Genomic DNA, 16239 nt, shown 5'->3' on the forward strand with positions numbered 1-16239 from the left:
TACAAAAGTGACCAGCAGTCTCCTTCAAAACTACCTATATGCAGGAATGACTGAACTGTAGGGACCCTGTATCCATCGTAGGCCCTACACCAGAATAGTTCCATGAAAACGAGACCACAAGAAATAACGACAAAAATACTCAAGTTAAATCGAAAAGTACAGTATCTTTTAGTTTATTCTACTGCGAGAAATCCACTCCTATCGTCATCATAAATCGATAAATAAATTATTCAGGGGCGGATTTAAAGTCCGATTCAGAGGGGTGCACCCCAAATGAATCTAAATTTTTTGCTATCAGTTCATTATTTTCAGTGTCCCATAAAATTCAGGGCAACTTGACTTTAAAAGAGGGTAACACACCCCCTGCACACTCTCCTAGGATCCGTCCCGGTTAACAAAATAATCTCGAAACATTACAATTCATATCTCAACTGGGTGTACTGCCAAAAATTTCGAGCTCATGTCGCGAGACCCAGAAAATTATCAAACAAACATCGTCATAGAGTAGTACACTAAAATCATTTTCTGAAAATGTTTAAAATATGAGGTCAGTTCACAAATTTTGGCAGATGTCAGACATAAACATCAGCGCAGATAGAAATAGTCCATATAGACTACTTTAAATGGCAGATATCGATGAAAGTAACTGCGCTTTATCGACTACATAATTCTGTAATGCAGTATATCTTGCGAAAGTCGGATCCTTTGGGACTAAGAAAAATCTGGATATTCAATTCCGGATGTTATAAGTCGGATATTTAGCCTTTTTTCCCGAAAACTACGAGAAATACTTTCTGTAAATGGAAAAATTATCTACATCTACGAGAAATGATTTAAATACAGGGTTTTTTTTTTCTATTCTAACACATTAGCCACAACTAAAGTAACGACTGTTGACATGAATCGTCGATTTCAAACCAGGAACAGGGGTTGGGACAGGGAAGAAATCAAACTGCAAGAAAATAGCCCTCCAACTTTTGGTGAGTAATTTAACTGATTCTTTATTTTCTTACCAGGAAAAGTACAACAAGATTAGTCTTCTTTTCCTAGGCGAATTTCTGACTTATAAAATCCAACTTTGGAGTATTCAAGTTTCTTTGAAAAAAAGAACGAAAAATCAGGACGATCAATATTCATTCGATATAAACGATTATCTGACTTTCACCGATCCGACTTACGGAAGGCTTACTGTAATTTCTCACACCTGTACAAGCATCGATACTAATCAATTTTATACACAAGCTTCATATGTATACATATATGTATATATATATATCTAAATATATGTACAATTATAAAATTAGTATATCGGTTATCATCTTTATTACTGCATTCTACAATGAGCGTTCTAAAATTCTTGTAGAATGAATGTCTTTTTTTCCATAAACAATTCAATCGTGTTTCCCCCCCAGCCCAGCCATTTTATCTTTAAACCGCCCGATGACCAAATTGATAGTCAACTAAGCTAATCTATGCAGTCCCAGTTGTTTTGGGAACAAAAACTACGCGGTAAATACTGGAATAAGATTCACAAAATAGGTTTGATTATATAGTAGAACTAACTTAATTCGGATTTCTCGATCAGGATTTTCATATGATTCCGATGCTGAAATATTTGATCCGTTTAAAACCTGGAACAACTGTGTTAACTATTATTCAATTCGGATTATCTGTATTCGAATAAATCGTGGCAGTCCCTAGTCATCCGAATTAACGGAGTTCTACTGTATTTGCATATCTTCTGAAAATTAGACATCAGTACAAATCTATCGGAGTATAATTCCAGTCGAGATTGCCGGTGATTAAAAATAAACCTATCCCCCCTTCCCGTTAATGTCGAAATCACAAATTTCCCGAGTTTCGATAATAAAACGAGAGTTTCCGAGACTGTACTTGTGACCGTACTCCCTGTACTTGTGCGTCGAGAGCACCAGCCCCTGAACAGTCCAGTCACAGATGCGCGTGTAAATCAAGGAAACGAATGAAATAAATATCGAATTCATCGAAAAGCATAGGAAATCCTCTCGGCCGTGATACATCTCTGTCCGTATCGACGTTAATTCATTGCATAGATTTTCTTAAAAAATAATTCCCCGTTTCAAATCGCGTAGACGAACGATGTCTCCGATCACCGCTACCCGACATTCGGTTCTACGTAGCGTCTCTCAAAGATCAGCGAGGCAGCACGAAACTCAGAACTCCCGGTCATAACAACCGGCGAATCTAAACAACCGGACAGCTGCGCTTTCATACCGGTATACACGCGAAAGTGGGTAGTTCTTCTCCACAGTAAAAACACAATAAATAAATAATCCGATTTCGGTAAGAAACAAAGCTGCCATAGTTCAATAAATGTCATATACGGTAGCCAACTTCTAATGTCACTGTTGCATGGGACTTTGAGCTGAAAAATAGGATAAACGAAAAATTGACACGTAGAATCTTTTTTCTGGTCTGGAATAAAAAACCACAATTTACTCATAACTGTATATTCCGAAACAAGCCAAATGATTCCACGGAATAACTTGAACATACCTCTCGTCCGGTTCGCCGATTCGACAATTTGTAACAAGCACCTTCCGAATTCTTCTAAAATCATTTTTTCTTGCATAGCATTGCTTTGCCTGGTTCGTTCTCCGTCTTCAGCCTGCGCCAGTAAACACGCGCACGTGGCCTCGACGACCTCCGGAGTTATAAACGTATATGGCAACCTGAATATATAGATACACAAAAGTCAAAGATGCACTATGGCAGTATGCCCATTACAAAATGCGCCGGGGTGGACTTTTTCTGCCATTTTTAAAATATCACAGGTATTTTAAGTCATCGCTGAAAAATTTACCTTTCCCCCGACGAGGTCTGGTGTTTCACGTCGGACATTTGAGATGATAATTTACTATTAACAGCAGCCTGTTGATTGACGCGAACCTCGGCTGCGTCGGCTAAATTCATCAACGTCTTCCGGAGCGGACTTTCTTCGTAGTTTTTACAGCCGACGCAACGACACATGTTCGAACATAAAATCTTCGCCTGTAAGCATATCGAGACGTTAGCATTGAAATCATTAGAGTTGGAGTTATAACCACAATAACAAAGTACCATGGGTCCAGTAGGATCAACTTAGTACAGTTGTTCTGGGATTTGCAATAAACATGGAATCTGCGCAACCCCTCTGTAGTAAGAAGGTTCAACTATGATAAGGTTACGTAGTAAGGTTTTCAGGGCACAAGGCAGAACCATCAATACTATGTTTATTCTAAATTCATTGAACTTTTGGATGCTGAAGGGCTTTCCCAGTGATGTCATTATCACGAAACAAGGTCAAGCATCCATAAGTAGAATAGGGAAAAATTCTTTGAGATTTTGCACATTTTTCCCAAGAACTTACTAAAGACTTAGAGCTGATGGGCGAAACTTCCCATAATTAATTCCAACACCTATTTCCCTCCTAATGTCAACTGTCAGCTGTGTATATATTTGTGCCACCAAGAGCTAACAGAACGTTACTCTCAGGACCATTCTATGAGGATCAACGCAGTTGGATGTCGAGTAGATAGAACACTTACCTCATAACATTCGCAGTAATTTTTCAAACAGCCGGACTTTTTACAATTACAACCTTTATTGTGACGTCTGCTTCCTCCCGTGCTTTTACCAGCACCTAGAAAATATACGTACATTGTATACATACACGCCTAAAAACTATAGGACCAGAACAATTTAGGAAAACGCAGAATTCTGTAACGTGATCCTAGGCACAACGAAGCACTTTTCGAAGTTCAGTTTTCCAGGTTTGCCGGGTCAGTGGCCACATAAATTCATCCATGGTTTCACCAAATGCGAATCATTTCATATAGGATATTATCAACTCGACCACGCGTTTCGATTGCGTCATATTTCGGCGCATGATAATAATAATACACATACCGATTTTCGGGTGAAAAGCGAACGGGTTTCGATCGAGACAAGATTTAATTGCCCGCGATCGTTCCTCCTCGTGTTCGAGATTGTTCGCACACGTCGTACAGTTACAGTTGCTACAGAATTCACCATTCGCGAAACAGTCACAATACCTGCCAGAGAGAGAAATCGACGACAATTTTAAATATCAGCAATAGCAATATCATTTCATTATATGTACCCTAATAGAACATGACATCCTAAGATACTTATTAAAGAACTCAACAAGGCCAAGAATTGCAATGAAAAATGGCAAACCTAAAGTAAACAAGCTACAAGTCTCTAAATTCAGAAATGCTACAAGTTCAGACAAAAATGACTGTTTTAGGTACAAAAATGATCAATCGCAGCCATCTTTCCTATCGACCTAATTATTCATGGATCATGAAGAAATTAATCTAAGTGTCTTCAAAATTTCCATTGAAAATTCTGTATCCAATTCAATCTTATTCAAAATGATGTGAAATCAATGTCTTCTATTCCTCATAGAGACTGACGTTTTTGTCTCATTTTGATAACTTACAATTTAAGACATTGAGATTTGGTACAGTTGCAGGGTTTTCGCGGTCGCTGTCCCGGAGCTGCAGTCTCTGCACTACTCGATCTGTAAAGAAAATACATTCAAGCATCGCTAGTATAGACGGGAATTCATTTATAATTGCAGTATCTATGGTTCAAAATGTTACAATTTATTCGCCCTTAATGAATTTCTATTAATAAAGAAACGTGGTTAATAACATATCCAAATTCCCTGGATCCAGTTCCACAGTAGTGAGTTAGAGTTAACTCTGAGTTAAAATTAGTTCATTTTCTATGAGTTATCTCAAATCATAACTCAGAACTGTGGAACTGGACCCTGAGTTTTCTGTGATTCTTTTCCTAGATTTTTCTGATTTCCCCAGTTTTCCAGGTCAGGGGTCGACCAAGTTAGTCAAGATAGTTGGTGTCTTGGCAATCATGCCCGAGTTAGGCAAGGAAAACTGAGAAATATTGAGCAATGTTTAGACGAAGTTGCAAGTAAAGATATCTTACCCGTTCGTATGTCGAGACACGCTCGGCGGTTCAGCGAGTGGCAACGATTCGCTCACTATCATTTCAGACACCGGAGTAGCTTGCGCAGAGGGCGCTACCGGTCTCACCAATGGCTTCTTCATCTACGAAAAAAAAAATCGAACAACATTCAGACTTCAGAGATTGCAATGAGCGTATTTAATCTAGCAACAAATGACAACTGTCTCATCACACATGTAACATTTTGGTCCGTAATTTCGTTAATACTAAATTGATCTATGTATTTTATGCATCAATTTGTTATGTAAGGAATATGCATTCAAAAACAACTTTCTGATGGCAAATTCCTCACTGAACAAATTGATGCATAATAAAGGTAGATCGACTGATTATTAACGAAACTATGGATCAAAACGTCACGCGGAGAGCGTTGCTCGAGAAGTCTAAATACGCATTACTTACAGGGTTAGTCGAGATATATTGAGCTGGAAGTAACGTATAACGCGCCGTGTTGCTATCGCCGGTCGATAGAAGCGTCGCGCCGGGAGGAAGCGTGACTATCCCTCCGCCGCTCGGCGGTCGTATCTGAGCCGTCGTGACGAGCGTCGTTCCCGTCGACCGGACGACCGACGTGGTCGCCGGTAACAGAATACGCTGAGTGACCGGCTGAGACGACTGACCGGTGATCAACCGAGCTGCGGCGATCTGTTAATGAGACTAAAGTACATTAGTTACGGTTAAAACAAGAAACGTTTCCACAAGGCGACCACTTTCATCTGTTTTGCTCCCCCCGACTATTCTCCAACTGTTTATCCAGATTTAACTAAGAATTCGATCATCAATTAATTAGACTGAAACTGTTCGACCAATGGCAGATAAAGGGGGGAGGGGGCACCTGGATGGATTCAAAATTTAAGTGTGCCCTCCAGTCAATAAATCCAAATGGGTCATGATGAGGGTCAGAAAAGTCCCCTTATGTCCTAATTTTTCTGTGGAGGGCCTCTAGAAGCCCACACCAATTGTCATCCTTGCAGGCTTCACATTGCCGAATCTTTCCCACTCAAATTTAGTGCCCGTTCCAATTTTCAGGTTCACCCCCTTCGAAGAATCCTAGATCCGCCCTTGTGGACTATGCACCCAATCTAACTATCTCAACAAATTTCCCTGACTTGATAATTTTTAGCTTTTCTACAAAATATTTTCAAAACTATTTTTTCAAGAAAAGAAAATTCCCCGGCTTTTCCCCAATTTCCCAGTAAGTGACTACCCTGATTCCATTCATTGGGAATTCGCCGGAACTGAAAAGTTATCAATTTCGCCGTTTTCTATTACCTGCTGTTGAGTGACTGAATTCATCGCGACCGTCGCAATTTTCATCGGCGCGGATACCGGCGCGCCGGTAGCAGGCGCTATCTGTCGAACCTGGTTTATGCTAGCCATCGGTATCGTGGCTACCTTACCGCCTGAAAATAAAATGGAATTACGTCGTTTAATAATTGCACGAATAAATCGGCCTTTTTCACGGAAAACTCACAAAGCGAAGAGGGTAGAAGTTCGCAATTTAGCGCGAATGATAACTAGTCTCAACTGATAAAAAGAATAGTAATTTATTAACTTTAACTGGTCGATGTTTCAAATAACCAGTCAATTGTTAGATTATGGGGTCGGGACTAGATGGTGCATAGCAACCGCGCCAGAATACATTTCACGGCATTCCAGGTTTAATTCCACCCGTTTCAAAATGAATCAGAATTCGTTTTCACCTCGGAGCTTGGTTTCATTCATTATTAATCTATTTCAACTAAATTTGTGCTCAGTCACTTCTTGTTTTTTTTCTTCAATTTAAGACTATTACAATCAAAAACTTATAATCAACCGCTTCAAGCTTTCGAACTTGCATTTCGTTTATATATTTCTGGCCTGAAATCGTTAAATATCAAACATCATTCAAGATGTACCAACCTTGACTTTGCGTGCCGCTAGCAGGATTCGATACCAATCGTATATAATTGAATTTCGAGCCGGGTACTTGTATTTGCTGTACTGTATTGCCAGGTATAGGTATAGTTATCTGTTTAATGGTTCCACCCTGATTGATCGTCGATAACGGCTTCGACTGAAATCAGATCAATACAGATACATATACAAAGTAACGGCTGAATCCCCAAACATAAAATATTGATTACAACAGGGTCCCTACAGATCAGTCATTCCTTGAGATGAAGAGTTTTAAACACAAAAATTTCAAATTTTGAAGAAGCATCTGCATCACTTTCATATCCAACTATGGACTCCTAAATCGGTTCTGTTTATCTCGATAAACCATAAATTCGGTGGTTTTGTAAAGCAAATTTTCATCCTTTACACTACCTAAACTTAAAGGCACTTTTTACTCAAATTAAATGACTTTCTAGCACTTATAAAAGCATTTTCTGTTAAGGAGTTATTAAGGAATCAGGAGTCATAGGGACCCTGTACATTCTAGTGTCCTAGGTTTAACTGGGCAATGTTCTATACATAGTTTTCTCGACTCATCACCGTATAGGGCATAGCATGGTTTTAATACCACTGACTCATTCAAGTATAAAGGGTATTCCACTGACCAATCCCAATTATAAACCCTTGCACCAACCCAGAGAGGAAAACACTTTCACTGACCCAATAGTCAAACATTTCAAACTTACCAACTGAACTATAGATTGTCGCGACTGTGTTTGCTGCGGAGGCTTTAACGCAATCGACCCGGTTCTGCTCGGCGATAACGTCAACATTTTACTACTGCTATCGGTGGCCACCGACGTCAGTACGGCTCCTTTCGGCAACACGGTCAACGCGCCCGACAGAATCTTCTGCGGCGACTTACCCGCCGAAACGGGAATCATTGTGATTTTCGTCGGCGTTTTCGACAACGGCAGTTTATTTTTCGGCAGGATGTTCTTCGGCGGAGTCGTCGTCGACGACATGAGGATCTTAGCCGGCGAGATTAGTCCTCCTTTCGATATCGTGATAGTTTTAGTCGGCGACGCCGCCGGTAGTCCGATCACGGCCGCCGTTTGACTAGTCGACCGTGGCAACGGTAAAACTTGCGGCGTAATCGGGATCGTCGGTTTTTTGACGATCACCTTCGTAACGTTCCTTTCCGCAGTGGGTGTTGTTTCGTTCGAACCGACGGTCGCCTCGTTGACGTCGTCGGCGCCCGATTTCGTTTGACCGGTCGCGGAATCGTCCGTCGCGTCCTCACCGACGCTTGCCGACGTCGACACGCCCTGTATTCGATCCAATTCGGCCTGGATGTTCTGCAACGCGACCAGTTCGTTTTCCGCCGGCTGGGAGATGGCCCCCAGTGCCAGCGAACTCGTCATTTCTGACGACGCCACGTTGAGACGCTGCAACACGGAATTCCCGAAAATCAACTCTCCGCGGATATTTCCTCGACAAATCTGCAAAAAAACATTGAAAATTATCCTAAAAATAATGGTAATACGAGATGGCCACTTTCCATCAGTTACAAATCCCCCGAGTTTTCCCTGTTTTTTTGCATGTGGTTACACAACATTCCCCGAGCATTCCCTGAGTGACAAATGCTTAGAATGTTACAATTCATTCACTTTTCATTGAATCACGCGCTGATTAAGAAATTTGGTCAATAGCATCATCCAAATTCTGGTTGTTGGTAAAATTTGTCAAATTCCTCGAGTTTTCCCAGAATCTTTTAACGATTCCCTGAGATTTCCAGGTTTTCCAGGTCAGTGGCCGCCCTCTATTAGGATAGATATCATAAAGATGACAATCAGAAGTAGGTCAATTAACAGTTTCCCTCGGTAGACAAGACCCTGCCGTGGTTCCACATGATAATACAATAGACAGGGTTAATACGTAGAAAAAGTCTTGACGTAATCAGGTCTTTTTTTCACCCAGTCCTGGCAGTGTGGCTGTCTCTACGTTGCTCTACGATCCTGTGTAACCACTGTCTGTGGTACATCAGATCATTAATTAGGTCAAATCTCTTCCCACAAGGCTCAAGATACAAGGCTCGATTTATACAAATCTGTAGAGTATCATCACAGGATATGAGATCCGCAATTGTCAGTATTCAGTTTCAAAGCTTTGGATACCAGTTTTGAATTTGCCTTTGATTTTATTTTGTAATCGAAAGCACAGGACGGAAAGAAAGAATGCATCACGGGCCGTCAGGAAAGTTTCATTTAATTCTTAGTATCCCAACTAAAAATGTAGTACCCTCAAAACGAAGCCATCCTGCCGAGGGGGAAAGGATAAAAAAGTCGTTGGCAGTGATTTTTGGCCCAGCCCTCCGGCCAATTAGAAAATGTAAATTTAGCAGGCAGGCTATCCCTATCGATTGCGCAGGTCAAATAATATTTGGTATTTTTCAGGAAAACATAAACAATTGAAAATCTTCCACAATAAAATCATTAACATGCCCAGTTTGTGACGACAAAACGTATTTGTACGACTATAAACGTTGTTTTTTTCTTCATTGTTTTGATTGACCCGCCATGGCGGCCATATTGGACGCGAAATTTGAATTCGAAGCATATAAACCGATAGCGGAAAATGAGCTAAACCGAATCAAAACACGCTATATAAACTTATTCAACCCGAAGATCTAATTAGAATCTAGCATCCGAGTGAATTCTGGCGCTGAAAACGGCGCCCTAAAGAAAATAGAGCCGATAATCGGGTGGGGTTTTTCCGGACACGATCTTGGTAACGTAAAAATCGTTGATCACCTTTTTATGTCCGTAATCGACGGCGACGCCGGGATCAAATACTCGAATCTCGAATAAACACGTTGGATTATCAATCCGATGAGGTCATTTAAGAGGTTTTTAGTCGGGAACACCTTCAGATCACATTTGAATTTTAGATTTGTTCAAAATCACGCGCCCACCATTACATCCCATAATAGTAATTGGCTCCGCGAAGCTCGACAAATCGCAGATCCGCACTTAATACATAAATACGTAAATTAGTTTGAAAATGAGAATAAAATGTCCATTAATAGTTTGGCAATTCAATAGATTGTGCTTTGAAATAAGATGAATTTTCTATTCTAAATGTTTCCCTCTTCAATTTATATAGGGCCTGCCTAAATAACTATACAGTGAAAATTTACACTTTCACTTTTACTTCGATGGAGTACCGGTACCCGATGCTATGAATAGCTGTTTTTAAGTGCAGGTTCACGTTTTAAACTATATGGATTTTTTTTCTACGTCAATTGATCAGTAGAATCGTTTGTTAACGAGGGTGCGGAGTTGTGTTTGATTTCACAAATAGGTTTTTTTAACACATTGATTTTGGAAAGGATTTTTTTTGTTGTAAAACTCATACCGGTATTGTTTTGAGAAAAACTTGAAAATGATATTACCGATCCAATGTAAGTAATTTGAAAATTTTGAGAGTTTATAAATAATAACAAAAATGTAACGCCTTTGTTTTTTTCGATTGTACGGAAGTTTTGGCATAAAAATTGAAGTTAACATAAAAAAACCCGCGTAATGCACTCATGCATGCAGTTAAAGTCAGGCCGTACTGCGCGCACTTTTACCAGAAATTTGTTTACATAACATCCCAATCCAGAGAATCATACGTTTTCTATGTTGTCGTCGATTTTGGGATTTCTCGATTTTTTTTAACATAAAAGTAAAAAATGACCTGTGAAAATGTGGAACCCGTCCTAACCCCGTGGTCAAACTGAGTGAAGAAGACGTGGCAAACTTCCCTTTATCATCGAATTTTAGAATTAGCATAACACCCATTTGATGACTCACGGAGCCCCGTTCATCCCGGCCTCAGGTGAAACTTGTTTGTTTTTATTTTGAACTTCGAAAAAACTACTACTACTACTACTACTACTACTACTAACCTACTACACTACCACTACAACTACTAATATAATATTACACCACTTTAAATAGTCTAGTAGTAGAAGTCGGGGTCCCTTAGAATTGGGATTAGTCTACTAATCACCTTATAATTGTTAATTGCCATAAAATAGGTATTAACTTATCAACAACGGCGCCTTACAAATCGACCCGCGTTAGTGTGATTACCCGGCCCGGCGTGCCAGATTATGACCGTTAAGTGCTGCCCCATTATATATTAGCGGTGAAAATGTGAAACAACTGGACCACGAAATATTCCCACTATAGCGCGCGAGTAATATTCACCGCAAACATTTCAATTCAATAAAGTCTATTTATCTTAAAACAAATCAGGTTTCTGGTGAAACAGAAGGGAAAAAGCAAGAAATAATTCATAAGTAAACCATGATTAAGAAATTAAAAAAATATGAAGATAATTTAATAGGACTATTGACCAATCACAGCGAGTGGAATATTCAGTACAAAATGGCGGCTAATGTCAAACATCAACTCACCGCTTTACACAATTCTGGATGTTCTCACAAAGATTTAACCGAAAAGTTTGTGAAATTGTCATTTTTCTGAATTATTCGTTGTTATTCCGGACGCACCGCCATTTCTTTCGATTCAATATTTTTTCTGTTTTAACGCGTGAAGTGTCACGATGATTATTTGATTCGGTCGCACTAATTATCACAATTCAAATTAAATTCAAAAGTTTATTCCCTACCCTCTAACTTGATAGGTAGAAAAACATTAAAATATTGATAATTACAGAGTGAACTACATACGCTTTAAGATTTTCAAATAATACTGTTGACGCTGAGTTATGCTTAAATATTTTTTATCTATTAGGAGGCCTCTATCTAGGCTAGGTATATGAATCTAATTGAATTGTTGAAGCCAACACGGCAACAGTGCCTGTTGTATAATACAGGCACTGTTAATAACATTTAAAAGTCAATGACTATTGACTTTTTAACTAACCAACGACTTTGGTTGAGATAAACTAAATAGATGACGAAAGAAGATTGAAAGAGTTTAATCCGTTTTGACTCTTTAACTGGGTTGGATGTAACTGTTTTAAATCGAACTACTAATATTTTCTCTTCTGTCATCAGGTACCGGGCAACTCTTGATGGAATACTTAAGTTGCCGCCGGCCGATCTGATTGAAGGATTGAAATATTTCGTGGAAGCGAGTAAGTTCTAGATCATGTCCCTTGATTTATATGTCTTATCGAATTGTTAAGACCGCACCTAATATTGATTCATTGTATTATTCTCTGCTTAGTGGTGAATGAGAATGTGAGTTTGGTCGTATCGCGGCAACTGTTAGCCGACTTCAGCGCGCATCTGCCAGTTTTATCCGACGACCTGGCTAAACAGATATCTCATTACACCCTGGAAAAAATTCAACCTCGAGTCATCTCGTTCGAAGAACAGGTAAATCATTAAGAAATATTGAGAATATCGTGTTGACCCTGATACTGTCCTAGAGAAAACATTGGATGATAGAAACTTGACGGAAAAATATGTTTATTTTCAACTCTTTACATGGATTTACAAGCCTTTTACATGGATGCTACAAAAATGGATACAGATTTGTCCTAGATTTCAATGGGGCATTGACACTCACCAGATGATGCAACAATTAACTGCATTATTCGTAATGATAATCGGTTTATTTTCAATGAAATTTTGAACTTGATTTTAAGGCTTCCTTAACCGAAGTCATCGTATGAGATTTGCTTTCTCACTCACCTCGCTTGCCACAGTAGCCTTACCAATACCCCATTGAATCTGTGAAGAAATCCAACATTGTTCATCTATTACTCACAAGGAGCGCCTAGAGGATCCTCACTTGGCATTAGCGGAATCTATGATATTGAATACAATTTTTCGTATGAATACTGGTAGGCCTAATCTCCTCTTTTGCCTGTTTATTTAGGTTGCTTCGATACGTCAACACCTCGGTAATATCTATGAAAGGGAGCAGTGTTGGAAAGAGGCGGCGAACGTTCTCGTCGGAATTCCACTGGAAACCGGACAGAAGTAAGTCAATGATACCTATATTGCATTGACTTTCTTTCGTTATCATGAATGTAGTGAGTTTCAAGTTCATTGCTTTCTGTATTCATTCACCTGGAGGTGTTGAATATTGAAATGATTGTCGGATTGTCGAGCATACTTCCCAAGCGGGCACCGTGTCCTAGACCTAAACGATCCTCTTTTCGTTATTTAGGCAATACTCAAATGACTATAAATTGGAGACGTATTTGAAAATCGCGCGATTGTTCCTGGAAGATTCCGATCCGGTTCAAGCTGAAGCTTACATCAACCGTGCCTCCCTGTTGCAGGCCGATTCGCAAAATGAAGAACTACTTATTCATTATAAGGTACTTAAGTTAACTTTCAGTGTCCTCATCATAATCTTTATCTGATGATCATGGACAGGGTCGAAATTCAAAAAGTTTTCTCGACAAAATTTGGCGATTGGCCCTAGATACAACATATATCCAAAATGCGATGGGAACGCGTGGAGTTCCAGATTCAGGCCTGAGTCCGAGAACCGTTGTCGCCTGTGCCTTGTCGTTAACAACTTTCTGATTTTACAACGCTTCAACTTTCGATCCCTCGGTTTCCAGGTGTGCTACGCCCGCGTTCTCGACTATCGACGCAAGTTCATCGAGGCGGCGCAACGCTACAGCGAACTGTCGTACAAGAACATCATCGCCGAGGAGGAACGAATGCTCGCGTTGAAGAACGCGTTGATCTGTACGATTCTGGCATCGGCCGGACAGCAGCGCTCGCGTATGTTGGCGACGCTGTTTAAAGACGAACGATGTCAACAACTACCGGCGTTCAGTATACTCGAGAAAATGTAAGTTTTGGCGCCTGCAGGGTCCCTACAACTCCTTGAATCCTTGAAAACTCGATTTTTGAAAATATTTTTCAAGGTCCTTGAAAATCCTTTAATTTTGAGAAATATCCATAAACTCCTTGAAACTCCTTAAATTCTGGGAAAGTCCTATTAAAAATTTTCAAAAGGTCCTTTTCAGAAAACAGTGTATTCTATTATTCTTCACTGTGTGACTTCTGAATAAACGTTGTTTCACTTTGAGATTTAGACATGTAAAACCAAAACGGCACACACAACAACTGATCAAAATTTGAGAAAAACGGGGATTTTGTTTTTGAATTTTCGACTTTTTTTCCTTATATATGACCGCGAAAACCTCCTTGAATTTTCAAAATTACTCCTTAAAAAGTCCTTGAATTCTGGATACCAGGAATTGTAGGAACCTTGGTCTGTGATTATATGTAGTCCCTCATTTGTTTACGACTTTAGTCTACATATTTCAAGAGATATACATCAAGACTTGATTAGATGATTCGTTTCGGGGAACAAGGTAATAATATTCTGGAGTAACAAGAAATTACTTAAAAACATATCGTAGATATGTTCCGTACGTAAACATCGTTTAAATTGATATCTTCGTTATTTGGCTATCGAAAATATATTTTACGAATATATCGGCTTTTTATCCGAAATGAAAAATTGTTTTATTTATAAACAGACGTCCCGCTATACTCGACACAAAAACCAAAACGGTCGGTGCTGCCCCCTGCGCAACCAATGATCTGTTCGAAATTTGATTTGGCTCTTTGAAATATCCAAATGGTTTTGGTTCATAAATAACTTGGATAGATACATAATTCAAATAAGAAGTCCGTCTTTGGATGATATTTTCCGAACACTAAGTGCGATACATTTGTTGATAAAAAAAGGACAATTTTCGTGAAGGTCGATATTTACATTTTATCTATGTGTACATGTATTTCCGCAGGTATTTAGATCGAATAATTCGTAGCAGCGATCTGATCGAGTTCGAAGCCCTTTTACAAAGTCACCAGAAAGCAACTACTAGCGACGGTAAATACAGTAAACCTCGCCTAATTGGGACCAGCAACATGGTCTCAGGCAAGCAAAGTCCCGGCTTAGGATAGGAAAAAAACTTATGAATTCAGAAAAATTATTTCTTTTTTATCAAGAGCAAAAGTCCAAGTTGGCCGTGTCCGAGTAAGGCAAGATTAACTATACTTTGAAAACACACAGTCGTGACTAAGTTCATATTCCAAGTTTCATATTCCCATCTTCATGTTTGAACGTTCTGATTTTAGGATCAACGATTTTGGACCGAGCCGTCATCGAACATAATTTATTATCGGCGAGCAAATTGTACAACAACATCTCGTTTGAAGAACTTGGGGCTTTATTGGAAATCCCACCAGCTAAGGTATGTGAAACGTAAATGATATTTGCGCAGTCATGGTCTTACCGGTAGATTTAAGACCAGTCGGAGCCAATTTCGCTAATCTAAGAACTTTCGAGAAGTCTTAAGAAACCGATCTTGGACTCAAGCCATGTCCTACTCAGTCGTCAAAACATAAGATGAGACGGGCTCAATTTACTTTTGATTCCTTAAACTGATTTCATCTTTAAGGACTCCAGGCTGGAAGTATTACTTTTTAATTGTTTTTGATTTGATTTCTAAGGTCGGACTGGTGTTATATATATATATTCTCTCTTCGTTGATTTCAGGCTGAGAAAATAGCGTCGCAGATGATAAGCGAGTCTCGAATGAATGGATGCATCGATCAAATCGATTCTACCGTTCATTTTGAAAGTACGTTTTTCCTGTCTGTTTCGTATTCTTCATTCTTAAAATTCACCGTCTAATCCAAATAATTTGTCTCCTGGTAGGATCATTTATGTAGTTACTTAAGACTTTTCTTTTTTTAGAATAATTAGTTAGGAGCTGGATGTATTGGCTGTTGAAGTTGATTTTAAGATCAATTACTTCATCCGCTAATAGAAAAATGATTGAAAAATTGCGAAACCGTTCTATAAGGATAGACTTTATTATGATTCGCATTTCGATTTTCGTTTTTAGCTCGAGAACCGCTGCCGAACTGGGATAAACAGATTCAAAGTTTGTGCGTACAAGTGAACAATATAATCGAGAAAATCGCTACCGTTGCCCCCGATTGGATTAGCCAGCATTTCGAGGCACATATGGCAACGTAAACCGTGAAAGATCGTGCTTTCAACGCGAAAAGATCATTCAAAGACTATATTCTGTTTTGCTTCTGGATGCATATGGCCGAAAGTCTTTAGCTTCGACGATGTGCTAAGATAAACCTGTCTTGTAAAATAGGATTGCTGATATTTGTTGATTTACACGTGTAATAAATATATGTATATGTACCATATGTATTACCGTTGAAAATCAATGCTCAATCTTGTGTCGCTCTCGATTCCAGTTCCACAGCTTTGTGGGATAAGATTAATTCAACTACGGATGAAGATAATGATT

General features: G+C 39.3%; 2 protein-coding genes across 3 annotated transcripts; one reads left to right on the forward strand and one right to left on the reverse strand.

Annotated features, from left to right (window-relative positions):
- Positions 1 to 1315: 1315 nt before the first annotated feature.
- LOC141903648 (protein lin-54 homolog) lies at positions 1316 to 9877 on the reverse strand. Its single transcript, XM_074791859.1, has 12 exons — positions 9723 to 9877; positions 7656 to 8411; positions 6934 to 7087; positions 6304 to 6434; positions 5434 to 5676; positions 4993 to 5114; positions 4484 to 4564; positions 3928 to 4073; positions 3567 to 3661; positions 2843 to 3030; positions 2536 to 2711; positions 1316 to 2404 (listed from the first exon to the last, which is right to left on the reverse strand). The coding sequence occupies exons 2-12, from the start codon at positions 8331 to 8333 to the stop codon at positions 2382 to 2384; spliced, it is 2037 nt and encodes a 678-aa protein (XP_074647960.1). The 5' UTR covers positions 8334 to 8411; positions 9723 to 9877; the 3' UTR covers positions 1316 to 2381.
- Positions 9878 to 11334: 1457 nt separating this feature from the next.
- LOC141903283 (COP9 signalosome complex subunit 4-like) lies at positions 11335 to 16135 on the forward strand. 2 transcript variants are annotated; one of them, XM_074791381.1, is made up of 10 exons: positions 11335 to 11419; positions 11981 to 12060; positions 12153 to 12304; positions 12810 to 12913; positions 13104 to 13257; positions 13507 to 13742; positions 14710 to 14843; positions 15044 to 15159; positions 15465 to 15549; positions 15817 to 16135. In XM_074791381.1, the coding sequence occupies exons 1-10, from the start codon at positions 11346 to 11348 to the stop codon at positions 15948 to 15950; spliced, it is 1269 nt and encodes a 422-aa protein (XP_074647482.1). In that variant the 5' UTR covers positions 11335 to 11345; the 3' UTR covers positions 15951 to 16135. The 2 variants fall into 2 exon arrangements, with proteins under 2 accessions (XP_074647482.1, XP_074647483.1); XM_074791382.1 differs by having other exon boundaries at positions 14710 to 14795.
- The last annotated feature ends 104 nt before the right edge of the window (positions 16136 to 16239 follow it).

The sequence above is a fragment of the Tubulanus polymorphus genome, chromosome 4 (assembly GCF_964204645.1).
Source record: "Tubulanus polymorphus chromosome 4, tnTubPoly1.2, whole genome shotgun sequence".
Taxonomy (NCBI): Eukaryota; Metazoa; Nemertea; class Palaeonemertea; order Tubulaniformes; family Tubulanidae; genus Tubulanus; species Tubulanus polymorphus.